The sequence below is a fragment of the Leptonychotes weddellii genome, chromosome X, assembly GCF_054177405.1.
Source record: "Leptonychotes weddellii isolate Sample4059 chromosome X, ASM5417740v2, whole genome shotgun sequence".
NCBI classification, from domain to species: domain Eukaryota; kingdom Metazoa; phylum Chordata; class Mammalia; order Carnivora; family Phocidae; genus Leptonychotes; species Leptonychotes weddellii.
In genome coordinates this window covers 31872451-31893853 of record NC_138385.1, presented here as the reverse complement: position 1 = coordinate 31893853, position 21403 = coordinate 31872451, and the positions used below count along the sequence as shown (strand labels likewise).

The following is a 21403-nucleotide window of genomic DNA, read 5'->3' as shown; positions in this document are numbered from 1 at the left end:
AAGAGATGATTCCATATCAGTACCTCATTGTGTTTAACAGATGCGGTGGGTTTTTTTTGTTTGTTTGGATGGACCATAATGTATTTAATCAGGCCCCCATTGATAGACATTTCATTTGTTTCCAATATTTTGCTCATATAAACAAGGCTTCAGTGGAGATCTTTACAAACAAGCCACTTCATGCATATGCAAATTGTTCATTAGGTTAAACTGCCCGGGAAAGTGGAATTGCTACATGAAAGGATATGTGCGTTTTTAATGTCCAAGTTGCCCTCCATAGAGGTCGTTCCACTTGACATTGCCCACTAACAACGCTCGGGAGGGCCTGTTTGCCCACACCCTCACTGCCACAGCCGTCTTCATTTATTTGGGATTCTAGGATTATACTAAAAACTCATCACCACGCTGATTTTCAGAAGGGAAAATGTTTAAGAAAGGAACTCTTAACAAGAAGTTATATGGCAAACAAAAGGCTCTCGTGAAAGATCTGTTGGTCAGCATAGTCCATGTCTGTATTATGCCCAAGTATACCTTCGATGTATGTCGCATCTCTTCATAGATTAGACCAACCGCATGGCTAAATTTGTCACAGAAATTGACAATGGGAGCATTTCTTGAAATCGTTTTCCTCCTGCACTTAAAGATAACACGTTTGGCCAGAGGCATTTTGTCTACCATCTGGATCTTTGCCAATCATATAATTCTATGGAATGATGATACGATCAATCCATCCGTAATTTCGGACAAAACTTGTTTTTTTTGTAAGCCTTCAGTCCCTGTCCTCTAAATTAGTTTTAGTTTTCAGGCTTCAGAAAGTAAATCTATCCTGTTAGGTATTTTTCAGACTTCTCTTGGCTACTCAGTGAGGAGCCCTCTTCTTCTTACGCCGACATGAAGTTCCCATATTGAAGATGAATAGTTTTGAAACTTGTTTCTTAAAGGACTCGATGAATAACAGCTTGTTTGGAGAACCCGACAAAGCAGTGTACAGCATGGAACTCGGGGATAAGTGCTGAGAATAAAACCTCTGACTCGTTTCTCTTTGTTCAGGAAACTATGGGCAAGAGCAGAAGTGGTGTCTAGTGTGCTTACAGTGGTGATTCTTCGGGGGGGACCACCCACCCCAAAAGTATTTGCTTCCTCATCGGAACTATTTTGGGCCATACAAGGTAGAGCACTCCTACAAGGCACTAAATAGATGTCGCCTGGGCTTTGTAACCGGCTTTGTGATAAAGGAGATTGGAAATACATTAGCATTTGTGAAGAACAATGTTTATAGAGCCATGGAAGATGCGCTTTGTTCTACTTAATGCTCTTAAATGCACTGTGTTATATGCCGTCCCTTGCAAAGAAAGATGGTTCCACTCAATCAGCCACCATTAGCGGAGTTTGCACTTTGTTTTTTCCAGCCATCGTAATGAGCTTGTATTAAGCCGCCTGCCCCCCTTGCCTGTCTAGGCCCTCTTGAGACCAGTGGCACGCACTGTGAAACAGCTGCTTAGACTTCATGTTGGAGTGAGTCCTTGAGTTATCTGGCCTTTCCCAAGGATTAAGGCCTGGAACAGTGGCCTCATTATCACTGGACTCTAACCCACTGAGCTCCCTGGCCCCACACCCATAATGTGTTACAGCTCTCTTTAAAATTAGAGGACTGCAGACGCTCTGGGGCAAGCCACACCCTAGCTAAAGAACAGAAAATCCCGTGTTCCAATTTATCATCCCAGTAATCAAAGGCAGTACCACATCCTGGTACTTCAAGAACATGCCTTTTACGTAATTTTATTTTATTTTTATAATTTAGTGATATATTTTTTAAGAGGCAGATTACATAAAGGAAACCCTGGGGCCCTCTCTGAGTTACTGCATGCAGTGGGGACACTGTTCATCACCATTCCAGAAGCCCAGAGGGCATATGCCTCCACAAGATGAATAGAGGCACGGTAGTATTGGACAATATGATATCCAGGTGTCTTTATGTCAAGTGCATTAATATAGCAAGATAAGGGCCTACAAAGTAGTAACCATATCTTAAATACTCAGCAGAACATAAAGTCCAGTCCTAAGAACTGGTCCACTCTTGGCCACGTGAGCAAGCTTAACTGAGTCAGAAAACAGAAGAGCCAGCTCCTAATGGTTATGCCAAAGGAGTCAACCATACCGTGTCCAGGGATAAAGTAAATGCCTTACCAAGGGGCACGTGGACTAAGTTAGGCAGGAAATGAGAGGCAATATTCTAGGGAGGCACTTTATAGTGCAGTAGATACAAACGTGGGCATTAGGAAGTGCCACGCTTGCACTTAGCATTGACATAAAAATGCTAAAGGTCTGTAACAGAACGTGAAGCGGTAGTTAAGTGCAATGGGCCGTGGAGTCAGACTCACGCGGTTTTGAGTTCAGCTGCTGACAAACTGTGTAACCCTGGATAGGCTACTTTCCCATGTCCCCTTCCAGTATCTTCATTTGTCACATTGTATAGGGCGAGCAGTAAGTGAGCTCACCCATTTACAGAGAGCAGACAGAAAGGAAGGCATGTCCATAAACGAGACAGCCTTTTCTAGCAGCAGCGGCAGAAGGACGAGTAGATCTAAAACACAGCCATCCTCAATGTGGATTAAATCCCTGACTGTGACCTCATTAGCACTGGATTTATGCTTATAAAACCTTTAATGTGATTATCGCCCTATCTTTCTGGCTTCCTCACTCTTATTACACGAGGCTTTCCTTTAGACCTCACCGAGCCCTCTGGTCCTCTCGCCCACTTCCCTTTTCTCTCAGCCTTTGAGCTTCCTCCTCGCCTGACTTGCCTGCCTTTTTTTCCCTCCTGTAATCCACTTCGATGCTGAAATCGGAGTGATTTATAGAAATTGTAAGTCTTACCGCATTGCTGCCTTGGCAACTACTCATGATCGTGGCTTGACATTGGCTCTTAGCAGGAAACATCAAAACCTGATGAAGATTGCTGATAATTAAATGGACTCATCTTGGGAGGAAAAGGGACAAATAGTGAATTGTTTGTTTCTTTCTAGACACTTTAGGCTAGATGCCAGTGTTTCCATTTGAGTATTAAGTGCTTGGCCAGGTCAAAAAGAAATTCTTGATAAAGGATCTAATGTGATGCCAAGAACCCAGCAGTACTCATCATGCTGTAATTGATGATGAGGCCCAACGGTTGAGCATTCTGTGGGTTTAATATTCTTGAACCGTAGTGTAGGTTCGCTGAAATATCTTTTGCTCAAAATTAGGAGGCTTTTGTTACTTACTAGCTGTGTCATCTTGGGGCACATTCCCCCTGCTCTCTTGGCTTCAGATGTCTCATCTGTGATGAGGTTAAACTGGATGATCTCTATTTTCCTTGGAGTCCTGATAAGGCATGATTTCTTTATACCATCAGAGTGACTGGGGGCTGGAATAAACAAAATCCCCATCGTAAACAAGTGTTCTCCCTCACAGCAATCTGGCTTCAATATAACTGGAATGGAGAGATAATACAGATCAATATAATTAAATGGCATAAAAATCAGATCGACAACGTTGACCATTTTAGCATACCAGCCCAATCTACTAGAGAATTGTGAGTTTTCACTTGCACATTTGTGAGTTTGATTCCTGCCAACTTTATGTCCTAAAGTGATACTGACTTTTTTTTTTTTTCATTAAAGTAATTGATTGATTTTGTAAAGATAGCCACTGAGATACTTAGATACATCCCAGGCTGTCACAAGGCCCGGTTTTTGGGGAATCAGTGTGACATGTTGTTGGCTCAAAGATCATTTCTTTAGTAGACACTACTGTGCTTCACTTATTACAAGGAGGTTGCTTCCCAGCTTCACCACCAAGGATCCTTTTAATTATTTGTCTTTATGAACTCCGGGTTATGAGTAATTACAACTATTAAGCTATATTTATTAAATAGTAGCTTATTTCTCAGACTCGGTTAAGGAAACAGTGTTTAACCACTGCTCAGAGCTTTTGATCAGTGAGCTATGCAATGTAATCAAAAGTTGGTATCATTCTGGCTAAAAAGAAGTATATGTGATATTTTGATTAGCTCTGCCATAGGTAAATGTAAAATTTCTGTTAGGAATTTGGAAATCAAATATCTTGGAAACTCCCAGACGCTTAAAGGAGATTCCTAGTGAGCCACAGATTACAGTTTAGGAGCTTAATGCGTGTATTAGGGAACAGTCAACCTAATAATAATAAAATTGTAGTCTGTGGATAATGATGATGGTTGTTATTGCTCATACATATTGGCAATGTGTATACCTGGCTTTAACTGGCTTTAACCACTGTATACATTTAATCCTTTATTCCTGAGCTACAGAGAGGTAAAATTACTTACCCAGGGACACACAGCTAGGAACTGGTGGGATTTGAACCCAGGAAGGTTTGAGGAGATGGGGGTAACAACTACTGTTCATAACCTATCAGTGGGCAAAGAGAGCACTTTGGTAAATGAATAAGGGGAGAAGCGTTGACATTTATACCGGCAGAGTCTTAAATTGCTAGAATATGGGAAGGCGTCAGATCTGTGTGCAGGGAAACGTTTGAGGTGCCCAGATAGAATTGGAGACAGGGCACTCTGCAGGTTAGTAGCCAAGTTTGTGCATTTGAATTGAGGATTCTGTGAAGGCTAAAAGTTGGGCCAACCAATAATTTGTTGGTCAGAGTGGTGAATTCCAAGTGGCCAACCTGTTTGGTGGGGGTGGAAGGGGTGGGGGATGGGAAGTGGGGTAGAGGAGGATATTGCCATTTTAAGGCTGGGAACAAGGGTTGAAGAAGGGGAAAATGGCCCCCACTAGACAATTACATGTATGTGATAAGGTAGGAGAAGGGAGAGTGAGGAGAAAAGCTAATTTTTGAGTTAATAACTGATGTTCTACTAGAGTTTCAGGGCCTTTAAACCTCTGTGGAGTAGGGATTTGTGGCAATTCTATACCACAGAATGCCACAAAACCCAGGATATTGGGATTCCAGGGTAAGGACATTAGCAATTTAAGACAATGAAATGTTGAGGGAGGTTGGGGGCCATAAACCCAAGGATTTGAAAGGTAAATCTCTGGAGATGATAAACACTAATCCCCTCTGCACTCCAAGTCAATCACAATTTTAGTCCCCGGGACAGTGCAAATGGGATTGGAGGTCGGGGACAGCATGGTGAATAAGGGGGAGGCTGCCGGGGCAGAAATTTTGGGCCTCCCTTCCTAGCTTTAACTGGAACAGTTCCCATTTTATATGGAGGGTTTTTATATATGTTCTCGTCAGATAAAGGCGTTCCAAACTGAAAGAAAAAGGCAAACCCACTAGGGAGGAAAAGGATGTGGAACCTCTAAAAGGTGGTCTAGTAGGATCCCCTCTGGCTTTTGGCCTTTTTAGAAAAGAGGGACAGACACGAGCAAGGATGTTTTGACTGAGAGATTGGGAAGGGCCAACACCTAGTAATCAGGCATTCTCTACTGTGAAACCAGTAACAGCAACAGATGATAATAGGATAAAGCAGTTATGAATCTCAGAGCTCCTGCAGCCGAAACACACGCGGGGTCCAGGTGATCTGTTCCTTTGAGCCCAGGGATCCTGAGTTCAGATGGACCCATCACAGACTGGCCCCTGAAATCAGGAATGTCTGATAGCTTATTCCACGTGGGAAGTGTTTTATGTTGATTTAAGTAGAAGAAGACACGTTTCCTTCACAGAAAGGAAAGGTTTTACTGCAACCACATGTTTGCTTGAAAAGACTTTTATTAATTTATTTGTTCAGCAAATACTTAATGAGCACACACACAAAAAATACTTAATGAGCACCAACCGCGTGCTCTGAACCCAGAATCTCGAACGTACAAAATTGGGAGGCTGATTTGTTTAACATAAACTTCCACCCTGAGGAATTTCTGAAACTTGAAAGTCCTGCTTTAGGTGGCACCTATAGAATAAGGGTGATTTTTTTTTTTTTTTTTTTGTCTACTTCCAATGGATATTTAAATACCTACACAGAACGAAAAGAGCAGCAGAATTTGTAGATTGTACATCATGGAATTAAAGAACCTTAGAAATCGGGGTGCCTGGCTGGCTCAGTCGGTGGAGCATGGGACTCTGGATCTCGGGGTTGTGAGTTCAAGCCTCATGTTGGGTGTGGAGCTTATGTAAAAAGAAATTTAAAAAAATAAAGAACCTTAGAGATAAAGTGGCCCATTTGCTGTATTTTACAGGTCAGAGAGTCAGACAGACTTGGATTGTAAACTGTTTAACGTAGGGCAGGTCACTTAACCTCTCTGAGCCTCAGGTTCCTCATAGGTAATGTGGGGGTAATAGCAGTTTCCTTATAGAAATATGGTAAGGATTACATAAGGTGATTTATATGAAGTTCTTTCTTAGTGCAGTGTCTAACATGCTCCATATTTTTTACTGTTATTGTGATCACTATTTTCCGAGTCAAGGGAACTGAAGCCCAGAGAGGGGAAGTGACTGGCCCAAGGTCACACAGCTTGTTGACGTTAGGACAAATATTAGAACTCAGATCTCTTTTAGTAGTCAAATATTCCTCATACTACCCCACTCATTTTACTCCTTTGGAGGAGGTAATGTAAACTTCCCAGGCTTGTGAGAAATATTTTGCTTTATCCAAGTAGAAGGAGGGAGAAGTATGGCAAAGAAATAGCTGACATACGAAAATTCAAGGGATGCCTGAGTGGCTCAGTCAGTTAAGCGTCCAGCTCTTGGTTTCAGCTTAGGTCATGATCTCAGGGTTGTGGGATTGAGTCCCACATCGGGCTCTGTGCTCAGTGGGGAGTCTGCTTGAGGTTCTCTCTATCTCCCTCTGCCTGCTCCTCCCTCTAAAATAAATAAATCTTTTAAAAAAACAAAAAAGAAAGAAAAGAATTCCGGGACCCAGAAAACAAAATAGCAAGGGATAAATGGAGAGCAAAGGAGAAACAATAGTTACTAGAAATTTTAAATAGCAATATTGGAGCATTATAATGTCTGGTGAATCACAAGGACTGATCTCCATCCTTATTCCTTTATTCATCACAAACATTTCAATGAAATTGATGAGGCTTTTCCTTTTTCCTGGGGATAGAGGTGGGGAGGTAGTTCAGAATGCATGTGTGTTTCACAGAACCTTACTGTGACTTCAGCCTCACTAAACAATTGCTATTTGCAAAGCAAAGTACCCCTATAATTGAAGTTAGAATGGAAGTGTGAGTACTTCCAAGGCCTAACCAACGATAGATTTTTAAAGGATGGTGGGCTGGAAGGAAACCTCGTAGTAGAAGTTGCTGAGAAATTTAGAAAAAAGGAAAAAAAAGAAAAACAGTGAAGTCATGTTGTCCACTGCTTTATGTAGCTACGGCAATAGGTAAGTACAGCACCGAGTGTGAATGATTTGTTAGGTGAAAATATTCTTTTTTTTAGATTATTTAATTTTTTTTGAGAGAGAGAGACACAGCGAGAGAGGGAACACAAGCAGGGGGAGTGGGAGCGGGAGAAGCAGGCTTCCCGCGGAGCAGGGAGCCCAATGCGGGGCTCGATCCCAGGACCCTGGGATCATGACCTGAGCCGAAGGCAGACATTTCCCTGACTGAGCCACCCAGGCGCCCCTAGGTGAAAATATTCTTAAGAATTAGAAATCTATGGGAAAAAAAGCCACTCTGTCCATATGCTAAAAGGAAAGGTTGATTTATACAGTTGCCTAAAAAAGAGATGATACATTCTTTCCTAAACGGTACTTGAGTTTAGTCAGAGGACTGCAGTGTTGTTTGTTGCAACATCCAAGGAGTATTCAGAATATTCCAGGAGTTTCCTAAAAGGACCAAAGCTATTTTGCTCAGTTCATTACTGCAGAAAGTCTGACCGGAGTTCCTAGCCCACCAAAAGGGATACACTGAGACTGTCTCAGGTGTAATTACCACACAAAACAGTTGTCCCTTCGTTGTTTCATCCTTGAATCTTAAGTTTGCCGATTTCCCTCTCCTAAAAATAATTACACCTTATTTCAAATAAAGTATATGGATAACACCTGGATTGCTTATTCATTTGATAACTTTCACCTTCACAGGGCATCAGGTACTGTTTACACAGCGCTAGACATTGCCACCGGACAAGAGGTGAGTGCTTGCATTCGATCCTGATTTTTACTTCTTCTTTGATGGCAGCTAGGCCTTACAAAATGGATGGCACTGGGTTGACGTGGGAATCGATTCCATCGATGTCCAAAGTTTCAGAAGTGGGTGGTTTCCTCCTGATTGACCAAAGAAAAGGGCATGAGTTTGCGGCGCTGAGAAAGAGCCTAGTAAGATAAAGAATGTTTATGCCTTACTCTGTGTACCAAAAAAAAAAAAAAAAACAACAAACAAAACCAAAAACACATACACACAAAAAAACAACAACAAAAGCACAAAAAAACAAAACAAAAACACACACACAAAAAAACAAAACCAAAACCATGGATGTGTGTATTTAATGACTGTAACTCATCCTTGCATTATCTTTCAGGTGGCCATAAAGCAGATGAACCTTCAACAGCAGCCCAAAAAGGAATTAATTATTAATGAAATTCTGGTCATGAGGGAAAATAAGAACCCCAATATTGTTAATTATTTAGATAGGTAAGTGTTTTCTCTCATTACGTACTGGCTTTCTTTATGCGATGTCATTGGCTTGGCAAAGTATTTTATTTAGGATCTAGTCGTGTAGCAACCATCCTACAAATACTTCTCGAAGGCTACAGAATAGGGAATCTCACATCTATTGCTCAACGTTGCCCACCCATCAAACATTTGAAGACACATTTTATGGTCCTGCTTCTAAGCATGAGCAGTTTGTGTAATTTCCTTTTGAGGATCGTGACTCCGTGTTGGCAGGAAATAGACTGTTGCGTACAGGGGAGAGTCGCGGTGTTTTAAACCTTTCACCAAGTGTTTGGAGCCGGTACAATCTCTGGGTTTGTGAGTGAAGAAGGCTGGCTGCACCAGCCCCGCTTTAATGGGTGCTTTGTGATTAACTGACAGTGAGGTCTAGGGAATTGAGACTTTAATCTCAAACCTTTTTCCTGGACCAGGTAATTAATGTCTCTTTCACCAGTGGTATTAGTGGTGGGTTATAAATAGGCGTTTAAAGACGGCGCTAACTCTTCACCTGTGGTTAACATCTGTCTCATTCAATTTCAGTAAGTGTTTGCTTAGCACCACTGTGCTGTGTACTCTGGGGGGATATAAAGGAAATAAGATGAGGTCTCCAACCCCAATGAGCTTAAAATCTTGCTTTCTGTGTTTTGTGCCAGGTGGACCAGAGAAAGAGGGGAAAGGGGGAGTAAAAAAAAAAAGGAGTCAAATTTTACGGCCGAAACCCAAGCTTCATAAAGTGCCACTTTTGGGCTATCTGTAGTAAAGTGACTCCACTCTGCTTTTTTAATTTTGTAAAAATTGCCTTTGTAAAAAAAAAAAAAAAATGTAGATTTCTCGGATGCTTTCTTTACTAATGAGCTAGAGCCTGTGAATGTTCATTTTTACCAGGCTTCCCAGGTGAATCTCAAGAGCACTGCAGTTTGAGCATCACTGGATAGAAAGTCTTGCTTCGTATTGATGTGGAACTTAGGGCAGGATAGAATCTTTGGGGTCATTCCATTCACCGTAATTCCTCTCTTGCTGAGCAGGGGGAAAGAGAGACCTGATCATGCTGCTAATGTGCCTTCAGATGGTTCCAGATGTTTTGAATTTGCCCAGTTGTTGGGCTCTGGTGACCTTCCTCCCCGTGTTTGATCACTTGGGGTGTGTTCCTCAGTAACCACCTAAAGAAAATGGGCACATTGCTACTGACTTCTAATAGGACCACGACCTCAGCAAAGTACATCCATTGCAAACATGAGTCTCTTTGATTCCGAAACTGCTCAAAAGCATTTCAGGAGTTAATTTGGTAGAATCAAAAATAATGCTGAGATCTGAATAAATATCTTATAAATCTGTACGCCAGGGGCCAGTTCAGTCCAAGACGTCAACACAATGGCTTGAGTTATCCAAAATGGCTAGTCACTGATCCCATTCATTGCAAGTAGCTTTTACAGTGGAATGAGAGCCAGTATTCAGTCACCAGAGACCTCCTTGCTCTTTTCCTTCCTCCATGGTGCACAGTTAGGTCTGATGATCCCTTGGTTTTCACGCATATTTTCTTCTTCTTTTTTTAATTTTATTATGTTATATTAATCACCATACATTACATCATTAGTTTTTGATGTAGTGTTCCATGATTCATTGTTTGCATATAACACCCAGTGCTCCATGCAGAACGTGCCCTCTTTAATACCCATCACCAGGCTAACCCATCCCCTCACCCCCCTCCCCTCCAGACCCCTCAGTTTGTTTCTCAGAGTCCATAGTCTCTCATGGTTCGTCTCCCCCTCAGATTTCCCCCCTTCATTTTTCCCTTCCTACTATCTTCTTTTTTTAACATATAAGGTATTATTTGTTTATACATGTCTTTCTCTGATTGACTTATTTCACTTAGCATAATACCCTCTAGTTCCATCCACGTCGTTGCAAATGGCAAGATTTCGAGTTTTTTGATGGCTACATAATATTCCATTGTATATATATACCCCATCTTCTTTATCCATTAATCTGTTGATGGACATCTTGGCTCTTTCCACAGTTTGGCTATTGTGGACACTGCTGCTATAAACGTTGGGGTGCACATAGCCCTTCGGATCACTACATTTGTATCTTTGGGGTAAATAAGCTGTAGTGCAATTGCTGGGTCGAAGGGTAGCTCTATTTTCAACTTTTTGAGGAACCTCCATACTGTTTTCCAGAGTGGCTGCACCAGCTTGCCTTCCCACCAACAGTGTAGGAGGGTTCCCCTTTCTCCGCATCCTCGCCAACATCTGTCGTTTCCTGACTTGTTAATTTTAGCCATTCTGACTGGTGTGAGGTGGTATCTCATTGAGGTTTTGATTTGGATTTCCCTGATGCCGAGCGATGTTGAGCACTTTTTCATGTGTCTGTTGGCCATTTGGATGTCTTCTTTGGAAAAATGTTTGTTCATATTCTCTTCTAATGGTAAGGAAGTTTCCTGTTATCCCCGTCATTGATATTTTCCTCCCATTATAGAATATGGCCAAATGCAGACACCACCTGCGAACTACCTTCCTAAAGGGAATATAGAAGAGTCCCCACTTCCTTGGGCCGAGTCAATGTCTTTTTCTTCTCTTCCTGTAGCTACTTAGTGGGTGATGAACTATGGGTAGTCATGGAATACTTGGCTGGTGGCTCTCTTACTGATGTGGTCACAGAGACCTGTATGGATGAAGGCCAGATAGCAGCTGTCTGCAGAGAGGTAAGAAAATAGAGCGTTTCTAGCTGATGAGAATGCCAAAACTGGCAGTTCTTTATCTCTGATTATCCAGAATGCGTATAACATCAAAGTAACGATAGCACATCTTTTCTACGAAAAAATAAAACCAATTGGAGAACCTAACTTCAACTCAGATCCTTTCCTAATAGCACTTTCCATCTCCTCCCTTCCCAGCCTGTTATTTATTTTAGTCCCTTCGCTCTGGATCTTTTGAGTTCTATTACGCCATTCACAAGGTGCCGCCTCTAAGCCTGCATGTTGTAGTCTCAGCGAACATGGGAAACACTGATGGTGGCATGCAATTTTTTACATGATTTTTACATGATAATCATTTTGTCCTGCATGTGCAACGGGAGCCTTGTAAAATACAAACCATTATAACCCCATAATTTTTGAGAAGGCAATTTAAGCGAGATCCTGCCTCAGCCCAGACAGTATTTGCTTTCCCAGGACAATCTGGACGTCCCTCCAAACCCTCCAGTGGGTCTGAGTGTCTGCCTCTTGCCCCATAACAGTGTCATATCCCTAGTTTCATGCAAAACTGAGGACATTTTATCATATTTTTCTCAGTACTTGAAAACACACTCCTCTTTGGAATCTCATCTCGGACATGACCATCTACCCCATTCGTTGTGGTGAGGTTGTCTTGCAGACACAAGTAGGAACTCTGACCCACTGAAACTTGAAAACCAGTGACAGGAAAACAAAACCAAATAATTGCAGCTAGTCATTTTTTTTTTTTATTATTTTAAATCGTTCACTTAAACTTCCTCCTGCCTTGCTCTCCTCTTGTCCCCATTTCCTCCTGCCCAAGCACGTAGATGTATCCACCAAACATAGGTATTTTCTATTCATGCAATGAATCAAACTTCTAATATATAGGAGACCATTCCACCCTGAGCCTGTGGTTTCCATGTTGCACGATGCAAAGCCATTTCCCAACAAGTGACTATAGCTACTTCATAGCCTAGAAGTGGTTCCCAACCATGGCTGTCCATCAGAGGTAGCTTGGGGCACTCGTTTTCAATGCAGATTCCTGGGTCCCCCTTCAGGCCTCCCGAATCAAATAGCACGGAGGCAGAAACTTACTGTGCCTGTGTAGGACCAAGCCGAATCCACACCCTCCAGATGACAAGGTCAAAGTATGATTATTTAATTGGTTAGTCTGGCTGTATTAAGGATTTAGAGCTATTTATCACACACACACACACACACCCCACTCTTCATGTCCTAGTCTGACTCGGGAGCTTTTATAATGTATAATGCTGTTATAGCATTGATGTAAATGGTAACATGATTTCAAAATGATAAGACAACAGTAATCTATTTCACATGATAATGTAAATTTATACCTTTGCCCCACATTTATCTAGAAATGAAACTTACATGGTTTTAAATTCTTTGTGATATAATTAGAACTTATTTTTCTGATTTCAATAGTGCCTCCAAGCTCTGGATTTTTTGCACTCAAACCAAGTGATCCATAGAGACATAAAGAGTGACAATATTCTTCTTGGGATGGATGGCTCTGTTAAATTGAGTAGGTATTTTGGTTCAGATGGTGTTTGAAAGAGTATCGGGGGATTTCTGCTCGTTTCCTGTCTGTCTTGAGAAGAAAGTGGCTATTGAAAGTGATTGGTTTGAAAGCATTTAGAGCCCCATTTGAAGTAAAGAATTTTTTTGTCTAATGCTGTGTTCCTATAGATCGTGGCCGGATTCTGGGGGTTTAACATTTCAGAATTCCTAGGGACTGCCATCTGCTCGATGACAAATACCTAACTAGAAAACCGAAAGATCCTATAAGTTGGAAGGGACAGTAATAGGGAGGGAACCAGATAGAGGACTAGTAAAAATGACATCACGTTAATCGGTTATCTCAGACCCTTTTAAAATCAGGGCCACCAGAGGGATCAGGTAATAATGATTAGGAGCTAGGGAGCGGTGGAATCTCCGTGTCGAATGGAGGAAGCGACAGCCATGTGTGAAAGTGACCTATTGTGAAAAAAAAAAAAGAAGAAGAAATTGAATTGATTGTAACTGACTTTTCTTCCCTGCAGCTGATTTTGGGTTCTGCGCCCAGATCACCCCCGAGCAAAGTAAACGGAGCACTATGGTGGGAACTCCCTACTGGATGGCACCTGAGGTTGTAACTCGAAAAGCTTATGGTCCGAAAGTTGATATCTGGTCTCTGGGGATTATGGCAATCGAAATGGTGGAAGGTGAACCCCCTTACCTTAATGAAAATCCACTCAGGGTAAGTCAGGAGAAAATTCAGGTACATCCTCCCTGGGAACGGGGCCAAGTGTCCTTTCTTGTCTCTACTGAAAGGGGCCAGAATGGGCTCTTTCCTGGGACAAATGACATAGAAGCTCCAAGTTATGATTCTATTTAGTTCTATGATATCTATAAATAGATTCTATTTAGATTCTATTCAATTACTGTGAGTTATTCTCAATATCTTCTAAGGTGTCCCAGCAGGTGTCCAAGTGCTTGAAGATCAGTATTTTTTTTTTTAAGATTTTATTTGTTTATTTGACAGAGAGAGAGAGAGCGAGAGCAGGAACAGAAGCAGGGGGAGCGGGAGAGGGAGAAGCAGGCTTCCCGCGGAGCAGGGAGCCCAATGTGGGGCTCGATCCCAGGACCCCGGGATCATGACCTGAGCTGAAGGCAGACACTTAATGACTGAGCCACTCAGGTGCCCCGAGATCAGTATTTCTAATGGCAGGGGTCTTTAAAATTCTTTAGTACAACTTTCTGCTGTTAAAAAAAAAAAAAAAAAAAAAAAATGCTTTTTTTTTTTTAAGCAAGATGTGGGAAGAAAAGTATTTTTATCACATGCCACGGTTAAATAATCTATCTGGGAAACACTTGCTTTATAATTACTTTAACAAAGTGAATAAATGCATTTCCAGAACACCTATAATTTTTAAATTAGATTTTGTCTCATTGTCAGTAATGATTTATTGAGCAGCAGTGGCTCGGTGGGTATTGAATGGAGCGCGAGATAGACACAGCGCCAGCCTGGTGGAATCACAAACTTAATTAGACTGTCTAGTAGAAAATGAATGGAAATAGTTGGCGTTGGGTAACTCAGTTTGCTCCTGCGGAAACAGAGGTTTGATCCTTATGTGGTCTGGTTACCTCTGCCAAGACAGGAGCTCCATTTCGGAGCCTAACCCCACCATCTTTATTCAGAGATGAGCCATGGATCATGAGAGTAAAAGGCAAAGGAGTATGGAAGAAATGCTCGCTCAGCGCAGGAGTGAGCCAGTAGCTCTTTTGTTGGGCATTGCCTAAGGGTGAGCCAGAAGCTGTGTTGTATACTTAAAGGGCATCCCACTTCCGAAAAAGGAAATATGCGCAGATTCAAATTCTACTCTCAGAACCCAAGTAGCCTACCAGCGCCAACAATATTTCGCATACTGTTTGCATCATTACCACTGAGTCTAAAATTGAATTTTACCCTTAGTATAAAAAGAATCTGCCTTGGTCAATGGTTAAGTCTTTACACGGTCAGCTTATAAAATCCACCTTCACACCAAATATATGTGGCTTTCTGTATATGTCAAGCAACCTACAAACTCATTGTCTCGTTTTTGCCGTTGAACATTTTGTAATTGGGAGCTACAGCCCCCGTGTAGGGAGCAGGGGACAGCCTCCTCCTCGCCTCCTCCTATAAGTCCTCTCTGGCGCTTGGCCTCTTGTCCTAGTCCCTGTACTGATTAGGAAACAACAGAGGGGAGTGAATGCCCTAATGAATGTTACACGTTGTTGCTCTGGTCTCGTGAAACAATCTGGAAGTGAGATGTGCACATTGATTAGCTGCCTGCGGGGCTGAGTGAAAAAGAAGGGGCATTTTCCCACCGTTTGTGGGTCAGCCCTCCACGAATTTAATCAAGCCCACCCCTGACCTATGGACCGAGCGCATCAGGATAATTACTGGGGCTTATCCTTATTGTTTAACCACCTTTGCCCATTAAGAAATAGCAGTGAAAGAACACATCAGGCCTCTTGTTTCGCTGGATTTCCTCCTCTAAGTCTTCGGAGTTTGGAGGCACTAAACGGATTACGGCTATTTTGCTTTCTGCCTTCTAATGAGTAATTTACAACCTGCAAAATTTAAGGATTAAATAAATGGCGCTGTAAAGCAACTGGTCTCAGTAATGCATTTATTACCTTCTTCAGTTCCCCAATTACAATTGATCGCTCTTTAGCTGGGCTGTTAATTGTTAGAAAAAAGGAAACAAGTTTTAATCTTTATAGGCTTCTTCTAGCCTAGGATTAGAACTCATAATGAACAGCTTGTCTCTTAGAATCCACAGCCTTGTATCTAAACAAGTACTTGCAGATTAACAAGCCGCCAGGTTCAGGAAGCCTACATTAAGGCTATAACAAAAAGACCTGTCAGAAAGACCACCCTGTTGAATTCCACTGATAAGGACTTAGTCTAACTTTGCTCATTACTTTCCATGTGTGATCAACCTCCAATGACTCAATCAATCAACAGGTCCATATTGAGCCAGCCCTCTCCCTCTCTACTAGGTGCCACAAGCACTTTCTTAGTTTTGATTTCAGATATGTTGCCCTCGTGTTCACTTAAAGAAAACACAGCATCTCAAGCTGTATGCCCTTATTTGGGATTTGAAAAATGTAGTCACCAAAACCATGGAGGGGATGGAGAGAAAACATCTAACAGGAGCCTGTAAGGAGCCTGTATTTTCTTGGATCCTGGTGACCAGGCTATGTGTGGGGGATTGGAAAATTGCAGAGCTTCAGGAGAGGTAGAAAAGAGAGGTAGGTTAGTCCTTCTTTCTTTGAAATCCTTCCAATACTACCATCCACCCACCTCTTTGGGCTTTGAGGAGGAAAGAGGGAATTATGTAGAAGGAAGACAGCGTGGGTAGAATAGAGGTTAGCACGTTGTTGTGAAAAAATTTGACCCCTGTAGTCAGGCAGATCTGGCGTGTCCCAGCTCCACAACCTACAAGCTCTGTAGTGACTTTCCTTAAGTCACTTAAAACCTTTATAAACCTGCTTCCTTTGTATAAAATGAGGATACCTGTCTTGCAGAGTTAGTGTGAAAACTAAATAAAATAATGCATGTAAGTCACCTAGCACAGTGTCTAGCTCATTGTAGGAAATATGTATATACGTATTGTGTGTGTGTGTGTGTGTGTGTGTGTGTGTGTGTGTGTGTGTGTATATAGAGAGAGACATTATATGAATAGAAAGCTGAGAAAGGAAAAAGAAAGGATCCTTAGGGTGCTTTTTCCACATTCATAAAGGGAGATTGGATTCCCCACTTCTGCAAAAACTTCCCCTTCACGCTGGCTACACTCTGATCCCCACAAAGAGTAGAGGGCTCTACAGAGTCCAGTAAAATTACAATGAACAGGTAACACTGAACAGGACAGGTTAAAGGTGAAGATGGGCTATATCTTTGAAGGCTGTTTGCCTTTCGTTGTGGTTTTTTGCATGTGTCTTTGTTGTGTCCGTTGCAACCAAGCAAGCCCTTTGTGAATGTTGCCAGTTAACATATCATTCATGCAAGGAATTAGCTACTTCCCCCCCTAGTTATAAAGTGGTTGGGATTTTTTTTAATGTAAATTGCTCTGTGCTAATTGACCTAATTTACTCATAAAATGCCTTTTAAAGGTCATAGAGTTATTAACTGTACTGATGTTATGAGGTTGGTACCCTTCCAGAGACAGAGAGGAGACAAGCTTCTTCCTGTCCCCCACTGCCTGAAGTCTTTGCACTCAACGTGATTGGCCTTAAACATGTTGTTCTGTGGCCCGTGGACATTTTTAGTGCGGTCTCCAATAATAAAGTGCCTTGTTCTTTCTATTTGCCAAAGTGACTGGGGTTAAAATCGAACGTCCCCTGTGGATACGCAAATCAGTGTTAGCATTCTGCTCATCTCCCCAACTTTTTTGTTAATTGGAGATATGTTCTCTAAAACCTGTGATTATAATGACCTGATTCTAAATAAAGAGGTACAATCATCTCCATAGAGCAAATCTTGGGTTTGTTTTTCTCAGCACCAAAAGAGTGCCTCTTTATGAACTTTGCATTCACAGGTAATTGGGCTGTTCTTGTCAATGGGTTTTGATGGAATCTAGCATCTGTGAAATGTCTCCGTGACATCCAGTTGAAGTTCCTACTGGACTGTGGGTGGATCCCTTTTTTATGTGTACTTTTCCAAACCTTTATCCTACTTGAAATGAACGTTCAACATATGTTGTCTTTCAGCCCTCACTTTAAACATCGACGAAACGGTAGCAAACATTGGCTATTTGGAAGACAGTTCTTCATATTAATAAGAGACCTCTGAATGCTCAAAACACTAGTATAGTGTGTAAACCACTGATTCTGTACCAGTGGGTCTACTCCTTGGTTGTGCATTGGAATCACTTGCAGAGCTTGAAGAACCAATGATGTCAGGTTCCCACACCAAGGACTGAACTAGAAACAAAGCTCTGTGGCAAGGCCTTTCTAGAACCCTGTCTAAACTGGAGAACAATTCTTCATCAGCCCTCTTTGAGCATGGTGGTTCAACCAAAAAAGAGCACACTCTTATTCGGTCCACATTTCTCCATTTCATATATATATACGTATATATATATACGTATATATATATATCACTCTGTCAAAGCCTTGTCGAAATCCTGATGCACTCTACAGTGCACTCTACGGCATTCTCTGGCTTAGCAGTCCAGGAACACTATCAAAGAAATGGCACTAGCTCAGCAGGTACACTCATGATACTCCATTTCTTTTCCAATTTTACTTATTAAAAATAGAGTTGATTGTTAAATGTGCGAGCCGCTGAGTACATAGCACATATTGGTGATAATAAAGCTATCAGTCTGACTACTCATGATTAGGAGTGCATTTCCTGTATGGCCAGAGAGAAGGGAGGGCAGGAATCTAAAATCATCAGCCCTGTTGTCTACACTGCGAGGCTTCTTAGTCTCCCTTTATGCACACTTAAAGCACTACACAAATACTATTTTTTTTACTATCGAACTAAGGAAATTCTGGTTAGCTTCTATGTCTAGAGAAGGGAGTTAAGCAGAAGGGAATCTCTAGCAACTAAAAAACAGCAACTAAGGGCCAAAGTGTTTTTAGCTCCTCCAACCACTGGAACCTGTGTTGTGGATTGGAATGTCTGGGTTTGATGGCGCGTGCTCATTTGGAATTAAAGTCAGACATAAACTTCCTGAGCGCCAGAGAAGCAAGCATACTTTGCTAGCACTCAGTCAATATTGTTTTGAATGTATTTCAGGAAGAGCTGGGAGCAGTCCCTTCTTTTTCCGTAAACCACTATGGAACAGCAAGGTTTATTGATGGTTTGTTGACACTCCTCCTACTTTAAGGGCAAACCTATGCCTGAGAGGAGGGGGCTGTTGGGACAACAGCAACTAAAATAATTATAGAACAGTAACAGGGTTTCTTTTTAATCAGAAAAAAAATATTGCCTGTCGAAGGATAGACAGCTCTTAAGAATCATTGGTTGTCAGGAATTTAGCATAGGAAAATGGGACCTAGCCATAGGAAAACTGCAAGTCTCATTTAGATTGTAATTCAGAAGCAGACAGCTCAAACTGGTGAGTTACGACCCAGAAGACAGCCAAAGAAGAAATTGATTCCACAGCAACTAAAACCTGAGACACTGACCAGGCAAAGACGAGGGAAAGAAAGGTTAAAAATGGGGTGACCAGGGGCCTACTGTTGGCCAAGACTGATATGCCCTTATCCTAATATCATCTTATCATTCCTCAGTATCCTTAAAGCATGACTTGGGAATAAGCCAAGGATGCATAGACCTATTGCCCTAATAGGTACCAGACCTAGAATGAAGTAGTTAGGTCCCTCGAAATCAGAGTCCCTTCTAAATAGACAAATCACAGAGTATGATGATGGGCATCTGCCTAGTGAAATGCCCACTGGCATGCTTGATCCTATGGCCTTTTAAATCTGTGTTTTTGCCAAGGAAAAACGGACTTCCCCAAGAATATCCAGGTTCTCTTGATAACTAAAGATCATTTCTGACTTTTGTCATCATTTGGAACTATACTTTTTTCCAACCTGGTTGCAGCATCATTTTAGAAGGCCCTTTGCTCTCGGATAAAAGGATACTCTGAGAAGTCTTACCTGAGCCTCTCAGCAGAGAAAGTTTAACTTGATGAAGGCAGTCTTACCTCTGTAGCTGGGAGGGGCAAAGGGCTAACATCATCCGAAGAACCGGGCTGATCTTTTTGCTGCTTCTTGCTCCTTCCTCCCTCCCTTCCTTCCCTCCTTCTACCCTTTTCCTCCAACTCCTCCTCCTCTTCTTCCTCCTCCCCTTCTCCTTCTCCATCCCCTTCTCCTCCTTCCATAAGGAATTGCCCTAGTGCTTAGATGGCAAAATTCATCATTGCTTTTCATCCAGGAATGGCCAATAAATGTGAGAGGATGAGACAAAGAGCTTTCTAGTGTCTCTACCAGCTGTATACATTATGTGACTTGACGAGCGAATCCTATTCCCAGGTCTGCCAGTCAGGAACTCCATGACCTTGCACAGGTTACTTCTTGCTGGGCCTCCATCTCCTTAGCACTTAAAACAAGTGGAAGTTGATGAGATTATTGGTCGCCAGTGGACTTCACAAGGCCCTAGAATTCTGTGGAGCTCCTTGAGCTTTAAGGGCCCAAGGGGGAGGTCACATGGCTCTTGGTTCCACCAACACAGGGCCTCTTTCATTTGTTTTCTGTATTGGGCTTCCACCTGAGCATTACTTAAATAAAAGGAGAAACTCATGGGTCTCTTACTCTGTGTTCTTAGGCTGTAGATAGGCTCCAGCCTTCCTTGACTACCAGAAGAGCTGTGGTTTGAGTGGGTGTTGTCTTTAGGAGTGCTTTCACGGAAGTGATCTCCAGGAAATAGCTCAGAGATGTCTCTCTCATCACCTCCCAACTAAATCTGTGTCCCATAAAGAAGGAAGATCCCCCTTTTCCTACCAAGCAAAGACACTTGATCAGGATGGGAATGAAACCTGCTGCAGTGGGGACCGGGCTGCCCCACTCTGACAGGACTCTTGGGGAGAAACCTAGAAAAAGCACCACGGTGATAGAAATGCTACAGGGATCCATAATCACCACACTCTGGGGTGTGAGGGGAAGAATCAATTCTATGTTATCGGGTGCAGCGCTTTTCACCTGATGAACTGCTTATAAAGTAGCAGTTGAAACCAGTTTATGTGAGCAGTCTGTGTGACTCACAGATCATGCCACAGTCGGGCCATTTTGATCCTAATACGGTCATTTGGAAAAGCCCCAAAGACTCAGGGAGTTGGTCCCTGCCTGCTCTCATATTCTGAAATGAGATATGAGCAAATGTGTAGTGTTCTGTGGTACCTTAGAACCAGAAATTCGATGTGGATTGAAGAGAAAATGGGAGGTGAAGAAGTTGGCCTATCAAAACTGTAAGCAATGCTTTGAGAAATTTTATGTGGAACGACCAGAGAAATGGGGCAGTAGCAGCAGAATGGGACCTAGGATCAGGTGCCCTTGGCCTCCCCGATTCTTTAGCCTTTGTCTTCATTTCCTTTCCTCAGTGTCCCACCAGCCACCTTCTCTCCCCATTGTCATTTGGCTCCTGTCCTTGCCCTGTGTTCATCTCCCCCTGCTTCTCGCAGCTTTTCTCCTCCACCTCCGGCTCCATTTTGCTTCACTTCTTGTTTGTGTCTATGCCTACCCCCATTCCCACTTCTAGATCCCCTCTGGTTTCCAACCTTGGGTTGCTGCTCGGGCTGCCCAGGGTTTCATCCTGAGGACACGTCGCCTGCTCCGTGTTTCTTGACAAGCACTATTAATTCTGAGAGATCAGAATGAGCACACCCATTGTCAGAGTTATCTGGTCTTTATTTTCTGGCCATGGCCAGTCCTTGATGCTTGAAGGGAGCGCTCTAAAGCTAGGCCGACACCTAATCAGTCAGTGGTACCTAATTACTTTTTGCCATCAACCTGTAAGGGGAGAGATCTGTAATAGGTTCATTTTAAATGACTTTGTAAGGATTAA

The 21403-nt window shown here is 42.3% G+C and overlaps 1 protein-coding gene across 10 annotated transcripts in view; it reads left to right on the top strand.

The window, feature by feature from the left end:
* Positions 1–21403, top strand: part of PAK3 (p21 (RAC1) activated kinase 3) — a 247621-nt gene that overhangs the window by 207994 nt on the left and 18224 nt on the right. For all 10 annotated transcript variants that reach the window (XM_081808400.1, XM_081808393.1, XM_081808394.1 and 7 more), the window contains 5 exons: positions 8054–8102; positions 8491–8603; positions 11208–11325; positions 12784–12883; positions 13401–13597. In XM_081808400.1, coding sequence (XP_081664526.1) covers positions 8054–8102; positions 8491–8603; positions 11208–11325; positions 12784–12883; positions 13401–13597 — 577 coding nt within the window. The remainder of the gene's footprint in view (positions 1–8053; positions 8103–8490; positions 8604–11207; positions 11326–12783; positions 12884–13400; positions 13598–21403) is intronic.